Raw genomic sequence first — 21,537 nt, 5'->3', positions numbered from 1 at the left:
CACTTGCTCACCACATTTCCCAAAGAAGAAAGCAACTCAAGGTGTGGAGTTCATTGCAATTCTCTGGGACATGAAAACCTTGGATACAAAGTAGTAGGGAGTTGCAAAACACAAACCTGGATGTAAGTCAATTCCAAATATTTACTTCGGAAGGTTAAAATAAATAAAAATATATATTATATATATATTTCTTTCTTAGCAGACACCCTTATCCAGGGCGACTTACAATTGTTACAAGATATCACATTATACAGATATCACATTATTTTACATACAATTACCCACATATATACAGTTGGGTTTTTACTGGAGCAATCTAGGTAAAGTACCTTGCTCAAGGGTACAACAGCAGTGTCCCCCACTGGGGATTGAACCCACAACCCTCTGGTCCAGAGTCCAGAGCCCTAACCACTACTCCACACTGCTGCCCATATATATATATATATATATATATATATATATTTGGTTCTGCATATAATAAATACAGGTTTTTTATTTATTTATTTTAATTATTCCCAAATCGCTGAAAATAAATTATTGCAAACAGAAAAAATACAACACATTTTCTCAATTGATATTTGCAAGTTAGCTTGTGCACATCTTGGACAAACTAAAACCCAAATGAACAGTGATCAATGTAATCAAAAATCAAAAACTTTAATCAATGTAGTCAAAATCCTCCGGTATTCCAAACGTTTTATCAATTCGACTTTCCTCAAAGCCAAATTTCCTCTTGGCCCAACCCCTGATGGAAAAAACATTATCTGTGAAGAGAAGACATGCCATGAGCACTGGTATTGTTATCTTTTCACATTTAAAAGCTACAGTCTAATTTGATAAAGTACAAGTCTACAAAATTGAAAGGTCTGCAATTTAGAATTGAAATGGATAGAAGCAGATCATGATAACAAATGATATATAAATTGAGGGTTTGGCCACAAGCTGATCATAAAAATGTATATTTTAATATCCCCATGATTTTGATTAAGAGGTTTACTAGGTAAGTAAAGGCTATATTTACTTATTAAAAAAGGAGAACAAAAGCTTGTAAAATCAAATCAGTTAATTGAAAAATACTACACACACTTTTAATGGCAATACCATGGTAAGGCTTATAAAAAAAGTATTATGTATTTACTTTAAATAAATGTAAACTTTTATACAAACAAAAAAGAGGAAGGTTGTGTTGAACTGAGGCACTAAAGTCTGGGTTACCCGTCAGAGATCTATGCCTAGAATTACTGTAAGATAACAGTTACAGGACTAGAAGACGGGGGGAGGGGGACAAGCCATGAGGATGTTTTTTTCGGTGTATTTAACATCATACATATAGTTTCACACCGTCACTGGGATCCTATAAATGCATTTTAAAAGAACAGTTTTGTTCCATGACAGCGTCATATCTCGGTCGTGACAACATAATGAATTAGGAGCTGTCTAGTATGAGAGGACAACCAAAATTAGCTGCCTTGATGATGGTTTTTCAGCAGAAACATACTGCCATTACTCTTACATTTGGCAACCACCAAGGATAAAACAATTGTCAAATCAATCAGATAGAAGGATTTAAATCAATAAAATTGCCAGTTTCTGCAGCTTCCCAGAACTAATTTTTTATACATGTTGTGTTTGTAAAGACACTGTAATCAAATTGTTATTGCAGAATTGTTAATATAAAACACAGGCATTCCCAATAATTGCATTGCAACCCTCTACCTTTGAATATGTAATGTGCACTACTGTATTATAAACACCAGTGACAGTGTCCTGAAGGTGGTTATGAAATGTTCTGTATGGCACAAAAGCTTTGCTAGGTATCAGTTTGGATGTTTATAAAATCAAAAGTTCCATCTAAAGATCAGCATCAGTCACTGAACACTTAAGCCACGAGATATCATTTTATATGTTCACATATATATATATATATATATATATATATTATATATATATATATATATATATATATATATAGCAGTTATTTCTAGGACATTCCATTGGAATTAATTACAGACCTGGCATTTTTTTTTTATTAAATGCCAGTAAAACAAGAAAATGGCTGTACCTTTAAGATTTTCAGATGTATATATTTATACTAATGATACTGATTTAAAATAATACCAATATACTTCAAGATTTTAATAGAATTGCATGTCAGACTTTTTGGAAATAAAAAAATAGAAACCTCCTACTGCCTACTGTGGAGTAACATTGAAGTTCTTAGATAGCGACCCCTGCTGGTTGATTTGACTCAAAGCACCAGGACTGCAGCCCACCTACACCCTCCTAACTAATGCTTCTGTTTATTATCCATCTGCATGTTCATAGCAGAATCTATGGTCACTTATCAAACACCCCCCATTAGAGAGCAGAAGTAACTGCTAAAAACTCTTACCACAAAAGTAAAGGCTATGTGCTGGACACAGGAAACCAAATCACCTGGGGGCTCAGTTCAGATCGAACAGACAGATCTGACATTTGAACTCATAACCTTCTGATACACAGTGCTGATAACACAAATCCAGCCATGTGCAGACATTAGGGACTGTTTAAGTGAACTAAACCATGATGGACAGAAACACTGCCACCGTTTTGGGTTTAGTTGTCATTGTGCTGCCAAGGTTACGAAATCAAACATCGAACAGTGCATAGGAGTCTCTTTGGTGCACAACGGTCAGTGAGGGAGGGTGTCATCTTAATGATTTAAAAGGACAATACTTAAAATGGACTGCCATGTTTCCCCTCGATCCTTTGAGGAAAAGACTACCGGTGTTTGACCCACCTGTCCACCTGTTGACTGCATCCTTTGCAATTTTGTTTGATTGCCCTGTAAAACAAAAAGCAGGGAGTCAGCTACAAAGAATGGCTATTTTGTCAAAATCAAAATAAACTAGGTTAAAAAGAGTATGGAGTCAGGAGATTGATAAATTACAATGCTGAAAACAACCTCATGCAGTTTTCTGGGCAGGGCACCAAAAACAACTAAAAGACCCTTCAGGACCAACACCTGACTGGTTTCAGATATCCTTAGTTTCAAGCAGTCAAACACTGAGAAGCAAAACTAGTTACTATATTTTGCACCAACAATATTAAACATGTTATCCCTTTGTTTGCCAGCATATGTTTTGGGGAATAAGCTTGCACCTAAATAAAAGACTGCAACACCTTAAAGAAAAAAAAAAAGGATTCCTTATATTAAGTGGAAGCCAATAAAAGTCCTGGTTATGTTAATTTTCAGCTGGCTGTACTTCTGTTCTGTTTATAAGAAACTCCCATTTGCAAACAGGCAAATACCATGGTCTGATTTAATAGGATCATTTTGCCTCACATGATTATACAACATATTATAGCTATTGTATATTACGAGGATACAGAATCCTGAGACCATATCCTGTATTTCAAAATGAGGTTGCTTTCTTTGAACATGCAGTAGAGAGTTACTTTACCTTGTAACCTGAAATGTTTAGACCAGGGGTGTCCAATACAAGATCCCAGGGGCACATTGGGCCCCCCAGACAGTTTATTCAGTACCTTCAAGGGGTAAAGCATACAGGAGGTGCAAGCTACATTTTTAAGAACAGCTTACAGTGATGCATATGGACATCAGTTTAAGATCACACACACACATGGCTCTTGCAATCTCCCGAAAAATAAGTTAAAAACAAAAAGTAGCTGAAAAGGCTTTTTTTTTTTAAAAAAAACAGCCCATGAATCAAGAATAAAATTACACTCCTTGTCTTCTACAGTGATCTTTTAAACTAGCAATGCTGAAATTGCTATCTTATCTGATTTTTTAAAACTACACTTAATCATGAATGTCAAGTGAAAGCTTTGGAAACCCAGGTGCAGTTTAACTTCAGCTGCTCAGAATTCATACTTCGCTGCAGCGGACTGGCAGGACCAGTTTGTCTTGGTGTTGCAACTACATACTATTTTTATTTATTTATTTAAAATTTAAAATCAACACCTGCACAATGATGCATTACAAGACAAGTATTGAGTGTGAAGGATGTTATAAAATGAATACATTGGATAACAAAGGCAACACAATTTAGTTACAATTATTTATCTTGCTAGGTTTAGGTGTACAGTATATTTGAATGTACTTTTCTACTTTCACAAATAATGTGCAAAGCTCAACCAATATGAAAATAACGGTAGATAAATAAAGCAATGGTTAAAGCATTAACATGTCGAGACAGAGAATTTATGGAGCCGACAAGAGTTGAAAGGTTATTGTCATAAGATTTGAATGGAATGAGAACAGCTGTTTAGTGTAAGCTCCAAGACAGCTAAAGGCAGATTTAGAGAAACAAATACTGGGGCAACAGAAACCATAACCACAAAGAATGACTGCAAACATAAAATAATAAGATGAATGTAAATAAATAAAATAATCTATAAAACACTAACTTTTAAGCTACTTAATCTTTAAAACAAAGCTTCAAAGTGGTTCTCAATTTCAGATTTGACTCAGATTGGATTGAATTACAATGCAACGGGTGTGTCATTTCTATCCCTGAAGGATGTTGAGTTTCATCAAGCTAGGAAGACTTGACATGCGTAACAAATGTACTATATCAGTATCCTGACAATATATAGAAGAGATATCTAGAGTACTGATATCATATCTACAGTGTATATAATGAGAAGAATCATAAAATCACTCACAATTAGATGATTTGCTACACATTCAAAAAAGCAAGCACAACATAAATTAGATTTTGATTAAATGTTACAGAATTTAAAAACTTAGATATTAATGTACAATCTGATACAAGGTATTTTCCTAAATTTCAAATGCAACTTGTCATTTAACTTTACCGTGGCTGGCAAGCGAACACATTTTAGTCACACCTGCAGACGGTGGTTTATGAAAAAGTGACAAAAGTTAACACGCCATCGCAACTTTAGGTCTGGGCTGACGAGGAGAGTTCTCTTCTTACGAAAGAATCAAAAGCCTTGCTTGAAATTAAACACCATATAACTTTAGCTTCCAAAATGAAATTACACACAGTGCCTTGCAAAAGTATTCAGTCCCCTGACCAATTCTCTCATATTACTGAATTACAAATAGTACATTGAAATTTCATTCTGTTTGATATTTTATTTTAAAACACTGAAACTCAAAATCAATTATTGTAAGGTGACATTGGTTTTATGTTGGGAAATATTTTTAAGAAATAAAAAACTGAAATATCTTGCTTGCATATGTATTCAACCCCTGTGCTGTGGAAGCTCCCAGTTTACACCGATGAAAGAAATTGCCCTAACGAGGACACAATTACCTTACCATTGGCCTCCACCTGTGAACCATTAAAGTTGCTGTCACATTTTCTGGATAAAAACCCCACTGTTGAAGGATCATTGGTCAGGCTGTGAATCTGAAGGAAAATGAAGACCAAAGAGCATTCTACAGAAGTTAAAGATAAAGTAATACAAATGCATAGATTAGGGAAAGGGTACAAAATAATATCCAAGTGTTTGGATATCCCAGTGAGCAGAGTTGGATCAATAATCAGGAAGTGGAAGCTGCATCACACCACCCAGGCACTGCCAAGAAACGTCCGTCCCTCAAAACTCAGTGCTCAAACAAGAAGACTTGTGAGAGAAGCCACAGAGAGGCCAACAGTCACTTTGAAGGAGCTACAGAGTTCAGTGGCTGGGAGTGGAGTAATGGTGCACCAGTCAACCACATCAAGAGCTCTGCATAACACTGGCCTGTATGGGAGGGTGGCAAGAAAGAAGCCGTTACTCAAAAAGTACCATCTGAAAGCACGTCTGGAGTTTGCCAGAAAGCATGAGTGACCCAGTTGCGATGTGGGAAAAGGATTTGTGGTCAGATGAAACCAAGATAGAGCTTTTTGGCAAAAACTCAAAGCGCTAGGTGTGGCGCAAACCTAACACTGCCCATGCCTCAAGACACACCATCCCTATAGTGAAGTATGAAGGTGACAGCATCATGCTGTGGGGATACTTCTCATCAGCAGGGACTGGGCATCTTGTTAAAATTGAAGGAAGAATGGATGGAGCAAAATACAGGGAAATACTGCAAGAGAACCTGCTTCAGTCCGCTAAAAAACTGAAGCTTGGGAGGAAATTCACCTTTCAGCAGGACAATGATCCCAAGCACAAGGCCAAAGCAACATTGGAGTGGCTCAAGAACAAAAAGGTGACTGTCCTACAGTGGCCCAGTCAAAGTCCTGATCACAATCCCATTGAGAATCTGTGGCACTATTTGAAAATTGCAGTCCACAAGCGTTGTCCAACCAACCTGAACAACCTGGAGCAAATCTGCCAAGAAGAATGGGCCAAAATCACTCTGACACTGTGTGCAAAGCTGGTACATACTTACCCCAAAAGACTTAAAGCTGTTATTGCAGCGAAAGGTGGCTCTACCAAATAATGTGTGGGGGTTGAATACTTATGCAAGCAAGATATTTGAGTTGTTTATTTCTTAAAAATATTTCCCAACATAAAACCAATGTCACCTTACAATAATTGCTACTTGTATTAGTCGGGTTAGGGTTAGAGAGGTGGTGAAAGTATGAACTTACGAATTTCTTCCACCACCTCTGGGTCACATTCCCTGTATTTGTCCACCTCTGCTCTCAGCTGGTTCCGTTGTTCCCTTAGCACCTGAAGTTCCTTCAGCAAGGCTGCCCGGTCTTCCTATGGGTAATAAACAGGATTTTATCTCCCATTAGATTACGCTTTTTTTTTTTTTTTTCTTACCTTGAAGTGGAAACGGTATTGATTTGTGTTCAGTCAGTGGTGGCTAGTGACCAAAATTTTGGGGTGTTTATACCTCAGATGCAGGTGAGGGAGTGGGGTCCAGGGGGCTACCCTCAATGGTAGAAGCACTGTCCAGTGGATCTGTTTCTTGTTGGAAGCGATACAAAAAAATTTGCTCTGTGAGGTCTTATCGTGGCAAATGTTTTCATTACTTTATTATTAAAGTCAGGAATGTCAGCCATCATGCCTTTCAATTGATAACATGGCTAAAGCATTTAATCTTTTGGTTTTCATACATTTAAAAATATATATAAAAAGTGAGATATTGAACTAAGACACGTATATTAAAACACACCAAATGTATTCAGAAATTTAAATGTGTATTTATTACAATTTAAGTGGTCCCTGAATCTAAGTCAATCCCATGTTCAAAGACCAAAAACAGGGGCTCCCGAGTGGCGCATCCAGTAAAGGCGCTCCTCGCAGGATGTGCCCTATAGCCTGGAGATCGCAGGTTCGAATCCAGGCTATGTCACAGCTGACCGTGACCGAGAGTTCCTAGGGGGCGGCGCACAATTGGCTGAGCGCTGCCCGGGTAGGGAGGGCTTAGGTCGGCAGGGGAATCCACGGCTCACCGTGCATCAGCGACCCCTGTGGCCGATAGGGCGCCTGTGGCTCTGCAGCGGAGCCGCCAGATCTGTGTTGTCCTCCGGCACTATAGGTCTGGTGGCATTGCTGTGGATCTGCAGTGCGAAAAATGACGGCTTGGAAGGAGCACGTTTCGGAGGACGCGTGTTCCAGCCTCCGTTTCCCGAGTCGGCGGGGGGGTTGCGAGCGGTGAGCCGGGGATACAGATAATAATTGGGCATGCTAAATTGGGGTGAAAACCGGGGTAAAAATAATTGGCCACGACTAAATTTATAAAAAAAACAAAACAACAAAAGACCAAAAACAGGAAAAAATAAGACCTTAAATGGAAGTCACAATTCAGGCCCCCCCCCCCCCCCAAAAAAAAAAAACAAAACAAAAACACACACACCACAAACACACACACCACTGTAATTAACAATGAAGTAAATAAAAAAAAAACACACCTCTGTTGCATTAATACTCCTTTCATTCCTTAAAATGTAATTTGACACATTAGTGATTTTAACATCAGCACCAGCTCTTCTGCTGCTGCTATTACAGCCCCCCCTTCTAGAAAGCACTGTAGTTAAGCAGCACTGTTTAGGCCAAATTTAAAAAAAATCAGAATTGTGCATCTTTAAATCTAACTTATTTGTGTCTTTGTTGTTTATTACATCTGTGTGCAGTACGAATAGAAGGAAATGAAGTACTGTGATTACTCTACAGTACAAATTCACCAGTGTCTGGCTCAGTAAAGGCGGTTCTACACTGGATGCGAGTGAATAATTTAGAAGTGACTGGAATGTATGGGCGAGTCTAAACCACCCTGAGCGACCAGTCTGAGTGAAGTGAGCGACTCCACAGGAAAAGAACTGTATTCTATTTGTCCCATTCATCGCGGGCGACTACAGTGAAATGGAACAAATCGGAAGCAATATCAGAAATATCAGCAAACTTGACACGTGTCATACGCTAACACAGATACGCTATAAACATGGAACACGAGAAATTGATTTAGGAAGTGCAGCGGTAGCCTCTGCTCTACAATTGTTAATTAAATTAGTTTATAAAATAGCTTGGATAAAGTGCTGTGGGAACAGAACAAAGAAAACTCAGAGGCACGCAGTCGCAGTAACACTACTCAAAAGCCATCTGAGAAATCACCACACAAGTCTCACTCAGCATGTAATATATTGTATATGCAGCAGCGGCATCTACTTTTTAAATATCACCTTATAAAACTGACTAGTGAGTATGCAATTTTTAAATTCGACATAACACATACATCTCACCACTACCCTCCGATTTCAGAAATATTTAAAACAAAATTAAAGTACCTCCTGCTCCCTGCTGACACAACCGTTGGGCTTTTAAACAAGGTCGGGTTCGGCATAGAATTCTATTGCGTCGTCGCGGACGGGAAGGACTGCGGCACTGCGCAAAATTTAAAAAAATATTATTTATTTCTTAGAAGACGCCCTTATCCAGGGCGACTTACAATTGTTAAAAGATGCAAACTGACACAGAAGTCGTTTAGTCCACATATCATCTAATGCTGGTTTACAATCTAGGGAAATTATGCCAGTTACCAGCATCGGTGTGAAAACAGCCTCAGAAATTATTGGTCAGCGTCTCTTGAAGACCGCAAATCCTGATTAGGTTCATTTCCTAAAAAATAAAAATAAAAAAAAGACCAACAAACAACCACCACACTCTGAAGCCCCTCCCCCGAGTGCCAGTGCAGTGCAGTGTTTGGCTGTTCCATGAAATCCTCTCTCAGATGTGGGAAATCAGTCTGCTTTCAATTCACAAATACCATTTTATTTAAATCTTGAAAATTTTACTATAAATGGCAATATTCAATGTAATGTTTATGGCAAATTTAAAATAAAAATTACAACCAAAGTCTTCAGGGACTACGTTTACTTAGTGGAAGGATACATTATTATTATTATTATTTATTTCTTAGCAGACGCCCTTTTCCAGGGCGACTTACAATTGTTACAAGATATCACATTATTTTTTACATACAATTACCCATTTATACAGTTGGGTTTTTACTGGAACAATCTAGGTAAAGTACCTTGCTCAAGGGTACAGCAGCAGTGTCCCCCAGCTGGGATTGAACCTACGACCCTCCGGTCAAGAGTCCAAAGCCCTAACCACTACTCCACACTGCTGCCTATACATAATATATTTCTTATTTTCTTTTCCTTAAGAGGGGTTTTTTTTGGTTGAAGGCACATTGTTTTACCGCACACCCTGTCCTGGGTTATTTCTTACACAAAGACAACAGTAAAAAGGACAATGCCTAGCAGAACACTCCAGGCATTATTACTGGAATGTCTGGTGAGTGACGCAGAAGAAGTACTGCAGCAGCTGCAATAGAGTCACATGAAAGTTTCTGGAATTAAAACGTTCGCCTTTGATGTAGATACAAAATTCGCTCACATCACTTGCCTCCAGTGTAGAAAAACCATCAGGTCTCAATTTCTTTATACAGGTTACCCGGTGGAACGTGGCTTATGAAGAAGGGCAAAGAAGACCACCATTAAGAAGTCACACCTGCGTTACATGCTATTTAAAAAAAAAAAAAAAAAAGTACCTAGTGGATTCTATTTAGGGCTTTAAGATTTCAAGTTTTATTTTTGATCACATGACGTCCCTTTAACAATGTCACCTGCTTTTACCTTCATATCTTGACTGATCCTGAATCTGTTTCGCCTTATTTTTATTTCAGACAGGTGACAAATTATGTTAACTGCTCATCCCTGCTCCTAAATGCATTTCATTCTTGCAGTTGGCTAGTTTATTGTTTTCAGCATAAAATAACCAGTGCAGAGTGTACACTGATAGCAAGTCCATCATTTAAAATCTCCTTGATTTGTAGCAAACAAGAACAATCTTAAACCCAGTTTGTAATGAATAGTTATCTCTTCATAGCAGAGACAGCTTAACAACTACTAATTAACATGTAAAGGGAGGTAGAGATCTGGAAAATAAATGAAAGGTTCAAGCCCTAATTGTATTTTACCTAGGTTTACTCTTGGTAGATTGTGGTAGTATTGTTTTAGTATTGATCAACAACATACAGTTAATCTACAACAATATACTGTACTGTGTTGAGCCGATAGATATTATGAATGGAACACATTGTGTAGTTCTACGAAAAGGTATCTTTGATTTGTTTGTATATTTTATTCTCGATATTCCCCATGTAATTATATTCAGATTATTATTTTTCATATTAAAAAATACTCAAATAAACTAAAAATGATGCAAGTACAAAACCAAACAGCCTTTATCAAGCAAGCAATGGGGCTGTGTAAATTGTCTTACAAAAAGGAAAATGTGGGCCAATTACTGTATTGCATATCTTTAAAACTGTCTATGATCCTGGTTTATTCTCAATATACTGGTCTATGGGTTGGTTACCATGATCAGTTTAACTTGTTCCACTTATTCAGAACAGCTAAACAAAATCAACAGAATTTGCGGATTGATACGATGCAATTGGGACCCATTTTGTTCAGTTTGTATTTTCTTTTCCTGAAGTCAGTTCATTTGAATCAAACTGCAATTGACCCATAATGTAGTGGAAGGAAAAAAAAAACAACTGGAAAACAAAACAGAATAAAAACAGCAGAAAAACATAAGGAACTTGTTATGAGAATGAGTTTAAATCCCTTGTTTATTTATCTTTAAATGGGGCGTACCACTATGAAAAAGCTTAATTCACCTTCAAAAGAGACCAAGATTCCGCCTAGAGCTTGAAAATGTTGTAAAACCTGAATTCAGATTCTCATTTGCTTCAGGCTACTTAACAGATGTTGCTGGCACATATATGAATATCCTATTGGAAACTACTGTGTGCCAAAACACCCAAACAACTGTGATGTCTCTAAAATGCAGTACAGTACATCTTGCTTGCAAAGAGATATTTGCCAGTATTACAAATTGGGAAAAACCGGACAAACCTGGAAAATATATTATTCTATTGAGCTAAAGCAATAATGCATAAAAATGCATACAAAATTCTAAAGCAAATACATCCACCAAAATGATTTCTTTTTTTGGATATTGACTTGACTTACTGTATCTTGCCGACCGACTTTTGCCTTTTCAATACCCTGCTGCAGGACTGTTTTCCTCAGACTTCCCTCTGCATGCTGCAAAATGAGAACAATTAAAATGTTACATGAGACATTTCTCTTGAGCTCCTTCATCAAGAGTTATTTTATGTGCAGGCTCTAACATATTTGATGAATACTGACTTGTCACATACAGTGCTGACTGCATACCATTAGATGTCTATCCTGTTTTACCTGAAGACTTAACGTCTGTGTGTTACTTATTTCACATGAGTCACTGTTAGGAACTGGTTCAAATGTATGATGAGTTTATTTATTTTTTTACTTCTAGGTTGTCAATAGTATTTGCAACCAGGGAGTTATTTCAGGATATAGGAAAATGTAGACAAGTTACCTTTGGGAATTGTGTCAACTATCCTCAGAGAAATGATTCAGCATGAAAATACTAAAAAACATTTAAAAACTTACAATTTAAAAAGCCATCAGTGATTTTTGGGTTCCTTGCATTAACATACAATTTTATAGACAAAAAATACTAACACCCGAGCACTGCTGTATATGCAGCTATGGCCGAACGTTTAACATCACCTAGAACTTTAGTATGGAGTCATAATTAAATATGTATGTACATAATTTAACATCTTTTATTTAAGAGAGACTACAAAATGATATCACTAAAGTCTACCGGAAGCCACCATATACAGTATATGGAAAACTACAAAGCAGTATGCAATTCAATACATTAACATAACAATTCAGCAGGTTTCAATCGACTTTATGAAGCAAAATGTTAATTCTATAGGGTGGTGTACAACTTTTGGCCACAGCTGTAATTTACTTCTGAAATTATGAGACGACACCGACATTTCCATCACATACTAATTCCTAGCTTTATTGTAAGTACAATACAGCCTCTTGGCAAAGCCACTGGTCTCAACAGATAATACCTTTAACAACTGTCACCAGGCATCCATGGATATAAAACTGATGTACAGTAAAAACCTCCATCAACAGTGCAAACAATGTCACAAAACAACAGTCTTTCGCTTTGAGTGGTGACAAGTCATTTATGATTGTTTTGGCAGATTAAGATGATGTATCCAATTTGTACGGCTATTTTATAATCTTTTTAAAACATTAATTTGATTCTCACAGGGATGACAAATCACTGTACATATCTACCTGCCTTGAGGGAGAAGGACATGATGACACTGAATTGGTTTCTGCATCCGCCTGGTAGGAGGCCAGGTACAGCTTTCCTTCATTATTTCACAATTATTATTCACAAGGACATGTTGACTGAAAACTGGGCACATTTGGACTACACTTTACTGCAGGGGTGACCAACGCTGGCCTTTCCATTCCTGGTCTTTGTTCCTACCCTGTTCCAAGTAGGGTAACTGAACCACTTAAGCCACAAAGCAGACCCTAAAGTAGCATTATTTTCTATATTTTACATTTTAATCCTGGAGTGGAGTGACCCCTTGGGACTGTGATTAAACACTCCTGCTTTACTGTTTAATGGCCCCTCGCTAATTCTCTCTTTTCAAGAGAATGTCACTTTATGTCAAACAGCGGTATAACAAAGGAGCACGGACAGAAAGGAAGGCACAAGCAGTAGTGAAACGTTCTTGCATTTCACTTCCTCCTTCCACAATAACAAAGGGTTATATATTTACCTGGTGACCCTATTTTTTTGGAAACCCCCTTCTTCTGAAACAGATTTCCAGACAAAGCTGTACTTCATTAAGCTTAAAACGGTACTTTTTAAAATAGTTTTAAAAACAAACAAAAAAGAAATACATAAATTCCCAGGTTTTTTTTTTTTTTTTAATTTTGCGTCAACAGAACCCAGATGTATCAATTGTTTTGCTCAGATCACCAACCTACCCTGCACTTGTAAAACAAAAGTATAAGCTATTGCTGTTAAGGTGGTATGCCGAGAATGCTCTGCCGAAACAAAACTGAAGATGAAAGTATAATTAAATGGCTGCTTTATGTCAATTGCAAGTTTTTCAAAAGACAGAATATACAGTTTGTAAAATGTATGGGAAATGAATGGGAAACAAAAAAAAAAACCTAAATAAAAATATTAAGAAAAAGCGGTTTTACCTGCTTTTCCAATTCTTCAAGTTTACACTTCCTTGCATGAAGAGCTTTGCTTGGGAAAGCCCAGAAGTAATTGGACGTGCCTACCCTCTCGGAATCTACCATACTGTCATCCACTAGACTCTGCAGGACCTCCTTCACAGACATGGGCGCTGGGGGAGAAAGGAAGCAGAGCAAAGCATATGTTGTAGAAATATTTTCCTTGGCACCCTATGTATAGATCTTTTAGTTATCAATAAGGTAAGTTGTAGACTAAAAAGGCAATACAATTCCCCAAAAGGCACTCATAAAAAGGCAACGCAATATTATCCTTGGACACAATGGGTAGAATTGGGACTCTAGCCACTTCAAGCCAGCTTTCATCATATTACGATGCATTTTTTTTTATTTCTTTTTTTTTTTTTTAAAACAGTATTATGTGCCCTGCTAACTGATTTTCAATGCTCTTCTGTTACTTTATCCAACGTTACAGGTAGACATTATTGGGTCAATTGCAATGGACATTCTTAGTTAGTACGCATCAAGCCTACCAAATTGCTGACTAGCTGTTACTGTGCTTTCCTGGGGATCATCCCCAGCTGCGGATTAAGTTAGTTCCATTTTTTTTTTTTTTATATATAAATTTAATCGTCACCAATTTTTTACCCCAGTTTTCTCCCCAATTATTATCTGTATCCTCGGCTCACCGCTCGCAATTCCAGTTTGTGATGTATGTGATTAAGCAAATTGTTTTCAGCAAAAAAAAAAAAAACACAAGTAAAAAGTTGTATATACTGTATGTGAAACATAAAAGTAATGCAAAATAAATGTAATTGCATAGGCCTACGAATTTATTGTCATTCCATTAAAATGCATCATTTTGGGACGATCTTATTTATATAAAAAAAAATGCCTAAAAGTTGTGTAGTATATACAAAATGTATTTATTCACATAATTTTATGAACAAAGACCGTGAATCACAGCAAGTATCAAAGCTGTCAATTTAATTACACATGCAAATCAAGTCATCCAAGTATATAAAGGTGTTATATTTATTATTATTATTATTATTATTTATTTCTTAGCAGACGCCCTTATCCAGGGCGACTGACAATCGTACTTACAAATATTTATTGTATTCATACCAAAGAAATCATTGCTGGCTGTCGTGCTCAGAATTACTCCACAGAGCAGAAACTTTATTTTGTTGAGTGCACAAACAATTACATCAAAACGGTAGAAGATGGTAGAAAACACGCCACAGCGGTTTTGAAACGCTCAAATGTCTGTTTTCTGAAAGGCATCCAGGAATAACGTCACATATAAAAAAATTGTGGGAAAGGCTGAAACTGGAGACCAGAAATGCTGTTGCAAAGCAATGCCAACAGCGATTGACCGGAGCACCTGACCATCCTTTGTCCCAGATATACAGTCTAATTACATCGATGATACTTGCTTGCATCAATAGAAGGAGCTATTGATAGTGATATCATTGGGGTTGAGGCACAAGAATCTGGAACGTCAGATAATATTAACTGCAGTTACATCAGCATATTGGCTATTATTAAATGCAAGTAGCTGTACATTAATGGTCCATTCATCACAGGTGCAGAGAGAAACGTGCAGCATGAAAAGGTAATACCCAAAAGTATGGTTACATTGGACAATTCCAATGTAACCATTCCAAATATTGTTCTACATCTCATATCTACATGTATAATTATATATTTATTCTAGCACAAAACAGTCCAATAATGGAATCCTTCTTGAATTTGTAGTTGCACATCAGCTGTTCTCGAATCCGTGCATCATGTGTGCAGCCTGCCCAACCTACTACCACGTTACGTATTCGAAGATGATGTCACACACCATCTGGCAATGGATTGATGTGTAGCTATGTCTGTTGATGAAGCTCGAATCCTTATATTGCCTATGAAATGGAATATAGATGTGTGTGTGGTCTATGGTCCCCAATAACTCCAGGTACTCCAGCTGTAGAATAAAACGCGGTGCAAATATCTCGTTGCTCATCTTCATTGGGCTGCATGACAATGTAGCTTTCAAGAAGTGCCGCTATCAGCTTCAAGATCCTATGACCAACGTGGCAAACAGTGCTTTCGTGGATGTTAAATCAGATCCCCCCTCCGCCCCCCCTTACTAAAATTTGAAAGCTCTGTTAAAATGTTAGATACATATTTTGGATTCTAGGTATTTGATATCGGTTTTATTAACGATTTCATTTTAGAAAACGTGTCTTTAAATGAGGTTTCTCATTTTAACTCGAGTTAGTACGGTAAGTCTTCTACTTAGTCTAAAGAGCTTGGTGGTTTAATTTAGTACTGTAAATCAGGAACATCTAGGGGGCAGCAGTCATCATCTGGAGTTTGTTGCAATTAGGAACATTTCTAATCCGCACCTGGTGACTATCTGGAAGTTCTTGGTTCGTTGCAATTGGCGATAACTAGAGCACTAGTTTAGTCTAGTCCTGACGAGATCATTTGCAGCTTTATGTTCATTGCAATTGACCCATTATGTTTGGCTGTCATCTCCAGAATGGCACTCAAAATGTCATGATCTTAAACAGTGACAGCATTTGTTATTGGTTATTTGAATACAAGTTATATTACTACCTACTTATTCCTTTAGTCTTCGGGGCAATCTTTTCAATATCTTTTAGCTGGAACACATCCTTCTGGAAGGAAGAACAGGATTAAACAATGCATCATAATTAATATAATCCAAATCACAACAACTATACAATCACCAATGTTTTGGTATCAGTGTTTATATGCTTCCCTATTCACAGGAAGCTACTTTTTATATTAATTTAGTGACATGGAGACATTTATCAAAAGTCAATGAGCATTAAGTTAATAGAATACCTCCAGCACAGTTAGAATTAGAAAAAAATGTGTACAGACTGGAAATCTAAGATATTGTCACTATTCCAATTGTTGTTTCTTTACAGACCATCAACATCACCTGCAAAAAAATATTTTAAAACTTGTCACCGGTTAAAAGAAACAGGCAGTCAAACCGTTACCTTGTAGAATATATGTTTTTGGTATTGTTTAAATAGGTTACCTCATTCACCCTTAAGTGATGTAAAAGACATTATGCTCGCAATTCCATACCTTTCTACCAAGAACATGCGCTACACAGATCCCCAAGCAAAATGTATTCATATCACATAAATTACAAATTAAACGAGGAATGCTAAAGGGATCCACTGACAACCATATTTTATTTTTAACCACAGTGTTTTAAATAACGTTCTGGATCAAATGTACCTGTAGAGGCAAGTTCCATAAAATCCAGTTCCAAAGATATGGCATCTATTGGTCACAAGACAGAAATTCTGAATAGATTCCAATCCTCTCAAGAACTTCTAAACTATGTGAAAAGTGTGTCACGTCCACATCCTAGCACCTGCATTAATTCCAGGTTGCCCGGGATACATGCATCCCAAACAGGAGATAACGAAGATCGCTTAATGGTCTACTATAGGCCACAGAAGCAACAGACATGAAGACAAATCATATTGATTTTGTGTAAGGGAGATCAACTGGTGAAAATGTTGAACTGTCAGAAAAATAAAACCAAACCAGTTCTGAAAACATTCCGGGCTTACAACATGGCAACACTATCCTCCGTATAACAGTTTATTGGGCTCCACCGAGTCCTGAGATTTTACACTGGAGGTGTGAAAGATGTCTTGTGGTTGAACAGTAAGCACACAGTGGAATGCAAATGAAGAAGTATGCTTAAAAAGTGCATTCAAAATAAGCATTCAGGCCTGCAGCAATCATTAAACTGGCTTTGGGCTGGCTTTCATGTTTTACATGAACACCCGGCTCAGTCCCAGGGCAGTCAATAAAAATTAAAATGAGGAAACCACTGGACATTTGTGGTTTAAAAGTGGGGGCAAAAGCTCCTGAAATACCACTGCCCCTTTGCGTGCATTTGAAGATGACGTAATGCTGGGTTTCAGGAGGAGGTTGGGTGTATTTTGTAGAGTTAGAATTTCAGTCATGAATAGCAGGGTTAAAGAATGTCACAATTGTAATGTTTAGGTTCAGCAACAATCCTTTTCCACAAACCATGTTATTAAAGGCTATGTGGCTTGCTCACAATTGCTGTTACAGCTGTATAGACACTAATTTTCCTATATTTCAATTCTTGTAATTAACACAGAAACATGAAACAAATTATTTGACTACATAACTACAGTACTGTAAACTGTAGGTTATGTTTTTGAAGAAAATAGTTATTCCTAACAGATAAAGGAGGAAGAGGTAAAGTTAGTGCTGGGTCAGAATAACACAGGCCTACTTACGGTCTCAAAAAATATCTCCATCATGCGAGTCCGTTTCTCCTCCAAGCTCAAACCTTTCTTCTTGGACTATTAAAAAATAAATAAAAAAACATTGTACTGAACAAGTCTCCAGGCCCTGAGTCACTTATCCCTGAATAACCACACCTATAACTGCCATCACCCATATGTTTATGCCACGTGAGTGGATAATCATGTACCAGTTGAAAAAATATATATATATCTACTTCAGTGCATACTAAAATTAGCCATAACTAACCCAACTGTAAAAGACAGACCTATGTGGGAATTGTAGTCTGCTGTGTATTCCAATTGAGAGTATTACAATACAGGAGAACAGCTGTATATTCCCAAAGTTGTATATCTGTGCACAGTCTCATTAGTATGGCACATAAGGTAATAATTATAGTAAAATGTACATCACCATTATCAATATTCTTAAGAGAAAAAAAGCAGATATTTTAACATGCACTTTCATAACTAATAATAATATACATGTCAATTTAACATAAATAACCTAGTGCTGTATTTGTTTAGCAGACGCCTTTATCCAAGGCGACTTAGAGACTAGGGAGAGTTAACTATGCATCAGCTGCAGAGTCACTTACAAGTAAGTCTCACCCGAAAGATGGAGCACAAGGAGGTTAAGTGACGAAGGACACACAGTGAGTCAGTGAGTGAACCAGGGACCTCCTGGTTACAAGCACTTTTCTTTAACCACACCCTCCTTGCACTTGATTATTGTATATCTAATTCTCTTTAATATTTCAAGCTTGTCCACCTCAGTTTGTTGTTGCCGGGTGGCTCCCACTATCAAAACTTTGAAGACAGACACAATGACAATCTCAACTTCTGATTGCTTCACAACAGCCCATGGTAGGCGCAACAGGTTGTTTTAAATAAAACAAATAATTACACTTGTGTAATATTTAAATATGTATCATCCTTACAAACTGCAGGGGCATTACTATTAGCAACGTTGCACTCCGTTGTGCCCTGCAAAATAACCGAATGATGGGGTTATGTAACAAAGAAAGATGACGAACAACAAAGCCTGCTTCCGTGTAAATAAAATTAGATCAAACTTAACATTTTAAATGGGATTTGGGAATACCATCAATGACGTGACAAAACGTGATAGAGCACGGCATTACAAAGTATTAAAACAAAGTCCTGCACATTTTGTAGTGTATCTATTTAAGCTATAACAAATATCACGAACATGTTTAAGTTATGTAATTTCGATTACATAAATTAAAAACACCGGTACGTTATTTCAATTCGCAAGCCAGTTTATTTTCGATCGAGAAATGTAATTATTACAACACATAGTTTGAATAAATGACTGGTTTCTCCAAACGACACACATAATTCTCTGTTGCCTTAACATTCTTCTTACCATCTTGTATAATCAGTTGAGTGTTTGAAAGATAATCAAACTGAACTCCAGTCTTCACGTACAGGGCGGCTAATATTTACTTTTTTGCTGCTCCCTCAGGTTTGTTTTACTAATTTTCGCGCTACTATTTTCTGGGTGGAGCCTCAGGTCGTGTTCTTATAGCGCAGATCTGCATAGATCTGCACAGATGCACATTCTTCGAGGGCTGCTGCGTGAGAGATCATGAGTGACCTGACCTGCCAATCGTAATTCAAATAGCTACTAAAACTGCTACTGCCCCCTTGTTAGTGGAGGGGAACGACATATTATCTTTATGCAAAGAAGGGTGAACAGCCTCTTCAACGCTGTATTAAATAAATGGTACTGTAAAATAAGTGTCTGTTCAAATGTAATTCATGATGAATTGCAATCACATAATTCAATTATTAGAATTAGAAGTGTATTCATCATTAATTCCTATTTTATCATGCTGATAAATTAGTTCGTACGTAATTCATCATGAATTACAGAATTATTTTAAAGTGTTACCCACATAAATACCGTACAAACTTCAAATAATCGCCGGTCTCCAATACTCGCCGGGTCTAATAATGTAATGCATTAATATAATGCGCGTCATACTTAGTTCCAGCTCACTCACATGGCTGTACAGCGAGCTTACGAATTTGTTTTTCAACAGGGAAGAGACCTGGAGGCTCAGGATGAATGATAAGAAAACTGAATTTAATTTATTCTAAAAGGTACACGTATCAGGTTTTTTTTTTATGTCGTTATTAATTTTAAAACCAGTTGTGAAGCTTTTTTGAGCTTGCTGAAAGTAAGTAAAATACAAACTTGTTATCTGATATTTTAGTGTATTTGTACGTGTTTTGTTGTTGTTGTTGTATTAACAGTATTTATTGCATTTGAGTCTTGCAATGAATATTCGTATTTTGCTCCTTTTCCAGCGTTCTTATTTATCAGTGTACATGTTATAAAAGCAAATTAGTCACTTTTGCTTTGATTTTGTGATAAAACTGGTACTTGTATTGATTTTATTGTTAATCTTTAAGCAGTTTGAAGCATTTTTTTTATTACAAACATTCTATGTTTGTGTTTTAGGAGAACACATTTTCCTTTAATGTCTTGAGGTCTACAAACTGCAAGTTCTTCATTGTCAACAACATCATGAAACTGGCGAGATTACTTTTTAAGTAATTGCCATAAATTGTCATCTGGTCTTAGCCTTTTAAACTTTTTATAGAATACAAGAAGCTCTGAACAATTACAAGCATCTGCAAATTGATTAGCACTTGGGACAACTACAAGAGTTGATGTAATCAAAAGACGTATCAGTGGCAACGACGGAATTCTCTCTTTTAAATCCTGTTGCATACCTAGCCGTACAATACAGCTTGTTTACAATTATACATGGCACACTAAAAGCATCTAAGGTTGAGCTGGAGAGATATTTGGAGGAAACACATACAGATTCAAAAAGGCAGGAGCCTATGTCAATTCCGTCAGACATCCCACCTATCAATCCACCAGAATACCAAATGGAGGACTGTGCACCTAAGTGGAAAGAAATAGAGCAAGCTGTGAAAAAAGCAAGGGCTTCATCATCTCCAGGGCCTAATGGAGTTCCGTACAGAGTGTACAAGAGTGCTTCAGGAGTTCTACGAATTCTGTGGAAATTGATGAAAGTGGCATGGGAAAAACAGGTTGTACCAAGAGCATGGCGCCAAGCAGGTGGAGTCTTTATACCTAAAGAAAAAGATTCTACAAGCATCAGTCAGTTTCGTACCATTTCCCTATTAAACATAGAAGGCAAGATTTTCTTCAGCATTATTGCTCAGAGATTGTCAGCTTACCTATTAAAGAACTGCTTCATTGACACTTCAATACAAAAAGCGGGCATTCCAGGTTTCCCAGGTTGCTTAGAACACATCAATGTGATCTGGCAACAAATTCAATCAGCTAAAAAGGAGAGGAAGGAGCTCCATGTGACATTCCTGGATTTGGCTAATGCATATGGTTCAGTGCCACATGAACTACTTTGGGCAGCATTTGATTTTTTCAGTGTACCGATGACAATAACAAATTTAGTGAAAGCCTATTTTGGAGATTTGCAGTTCAGTTTTTCAACTTCAGAATTCAGCACTACATGGCAATGCCTAGAGGTTGGAATAATGGCAGGATGCACCATTTCTCCACTGGCTTTTACCATGGCAATGGAAGTAATCATTAGGGCATCAAAATGGGTAGTAGGAGGAGAGCGCTT

The 21,537-nt window shown here is 37.2% G+C and overlaps 1 protein-coding gene across 3 annotated transcripts; it reads right to left on the bottom strand.

Moving 5' to 3' along the window:
- Window positions 1–632: 632 nt before the first annotated feature.
- Window positions 633–19,493, bottom strand: mnd1 (meiotic nuclear divisions 1 homolog (S. cerevisiae)). 3 transcript variants are annotated; one of them, XR_009309049.1, is made up of 9 exons: window positions 19,275–19,493; window positions 17,879–17,944; window positions 16,177–16,234; window positions 13,566–13,714; window positions 11,457–11,531; window positions 6,555–6,669; window positions 3,444–3,528; window positions 2,780–2,824; window positions 633–764 (listed from the first exon to the last, which is right to left on the bottom strand). XR_009309049.1 is itself a non-coding variant. In XM_034013969.3 (8 exons), exons 1-8 carry the CDS (start codon window positions 19,275–19,277, stop codon window positions 658–660), a joined length of 615 nt encoding a protein of 204 aa, XP_033869860.1. In that variant the 5' UTR covers window positions 19,278–19,493; the 3' UTR covers window positions 633–657. The 3 variants fall into 3 exon arrangements, 2 of the variants coding, with proteins under 2 accessions (XP_033869860.1, XP_033869859.1); XM_034013969.3 differs by lacking the exon at window positions 3,444–3,528 and having other exon boundaries at window positions 16,177–16,231; XM_034013968.3 differs by lacking the exon at window positions 3,444–3,528 and having other exon boundaries at window positions 19,275–19,492.
- Between the last annotated feature and the right edge of the window lie 2,044 nt (window positions 19,494–21,537).

The sequence above is a fragment of the Acipenser ruthenus genome, chromosome 2 (genome assembly GCF_902713425.1).
Source record: "Acipenser ruthenus chromosome 2, fAciRut3.2 maternal haplotype, whole genome shotgun sequence".
Classification (NCBI taxonomy): Eukaryota; Metazoa; Chordata; class Actinopteri; order Acipenseriformes; family Acipenseridae; genus Acipenser; species Acipenser ruthenus.
Note: the sequence above shows the minus strand (reverse complement) of the source record. Positions and strands in the feature narration are given on the sequence as shown.

Bases quoted from the DNA above. Each gene is read 5' to 3' on its own strand.
- mnd1 (XM_034013968.3), bottom strand. The intron at 13,715-16,176 runs GTAGGTAGTAAT...TTTCTCCCCCAG, and splicing joins CCCGAAGACTAAAGGAATAA to CGCCCATGTCTGTGAAGGAG. The intron at 2,825-6,554 runs GTAAGTTCATAC...TTTGTTTTACAG, and splicing joins AGAGGTGGTGGAAGAAATTC to GGCAATCAAACAAAATTGCA.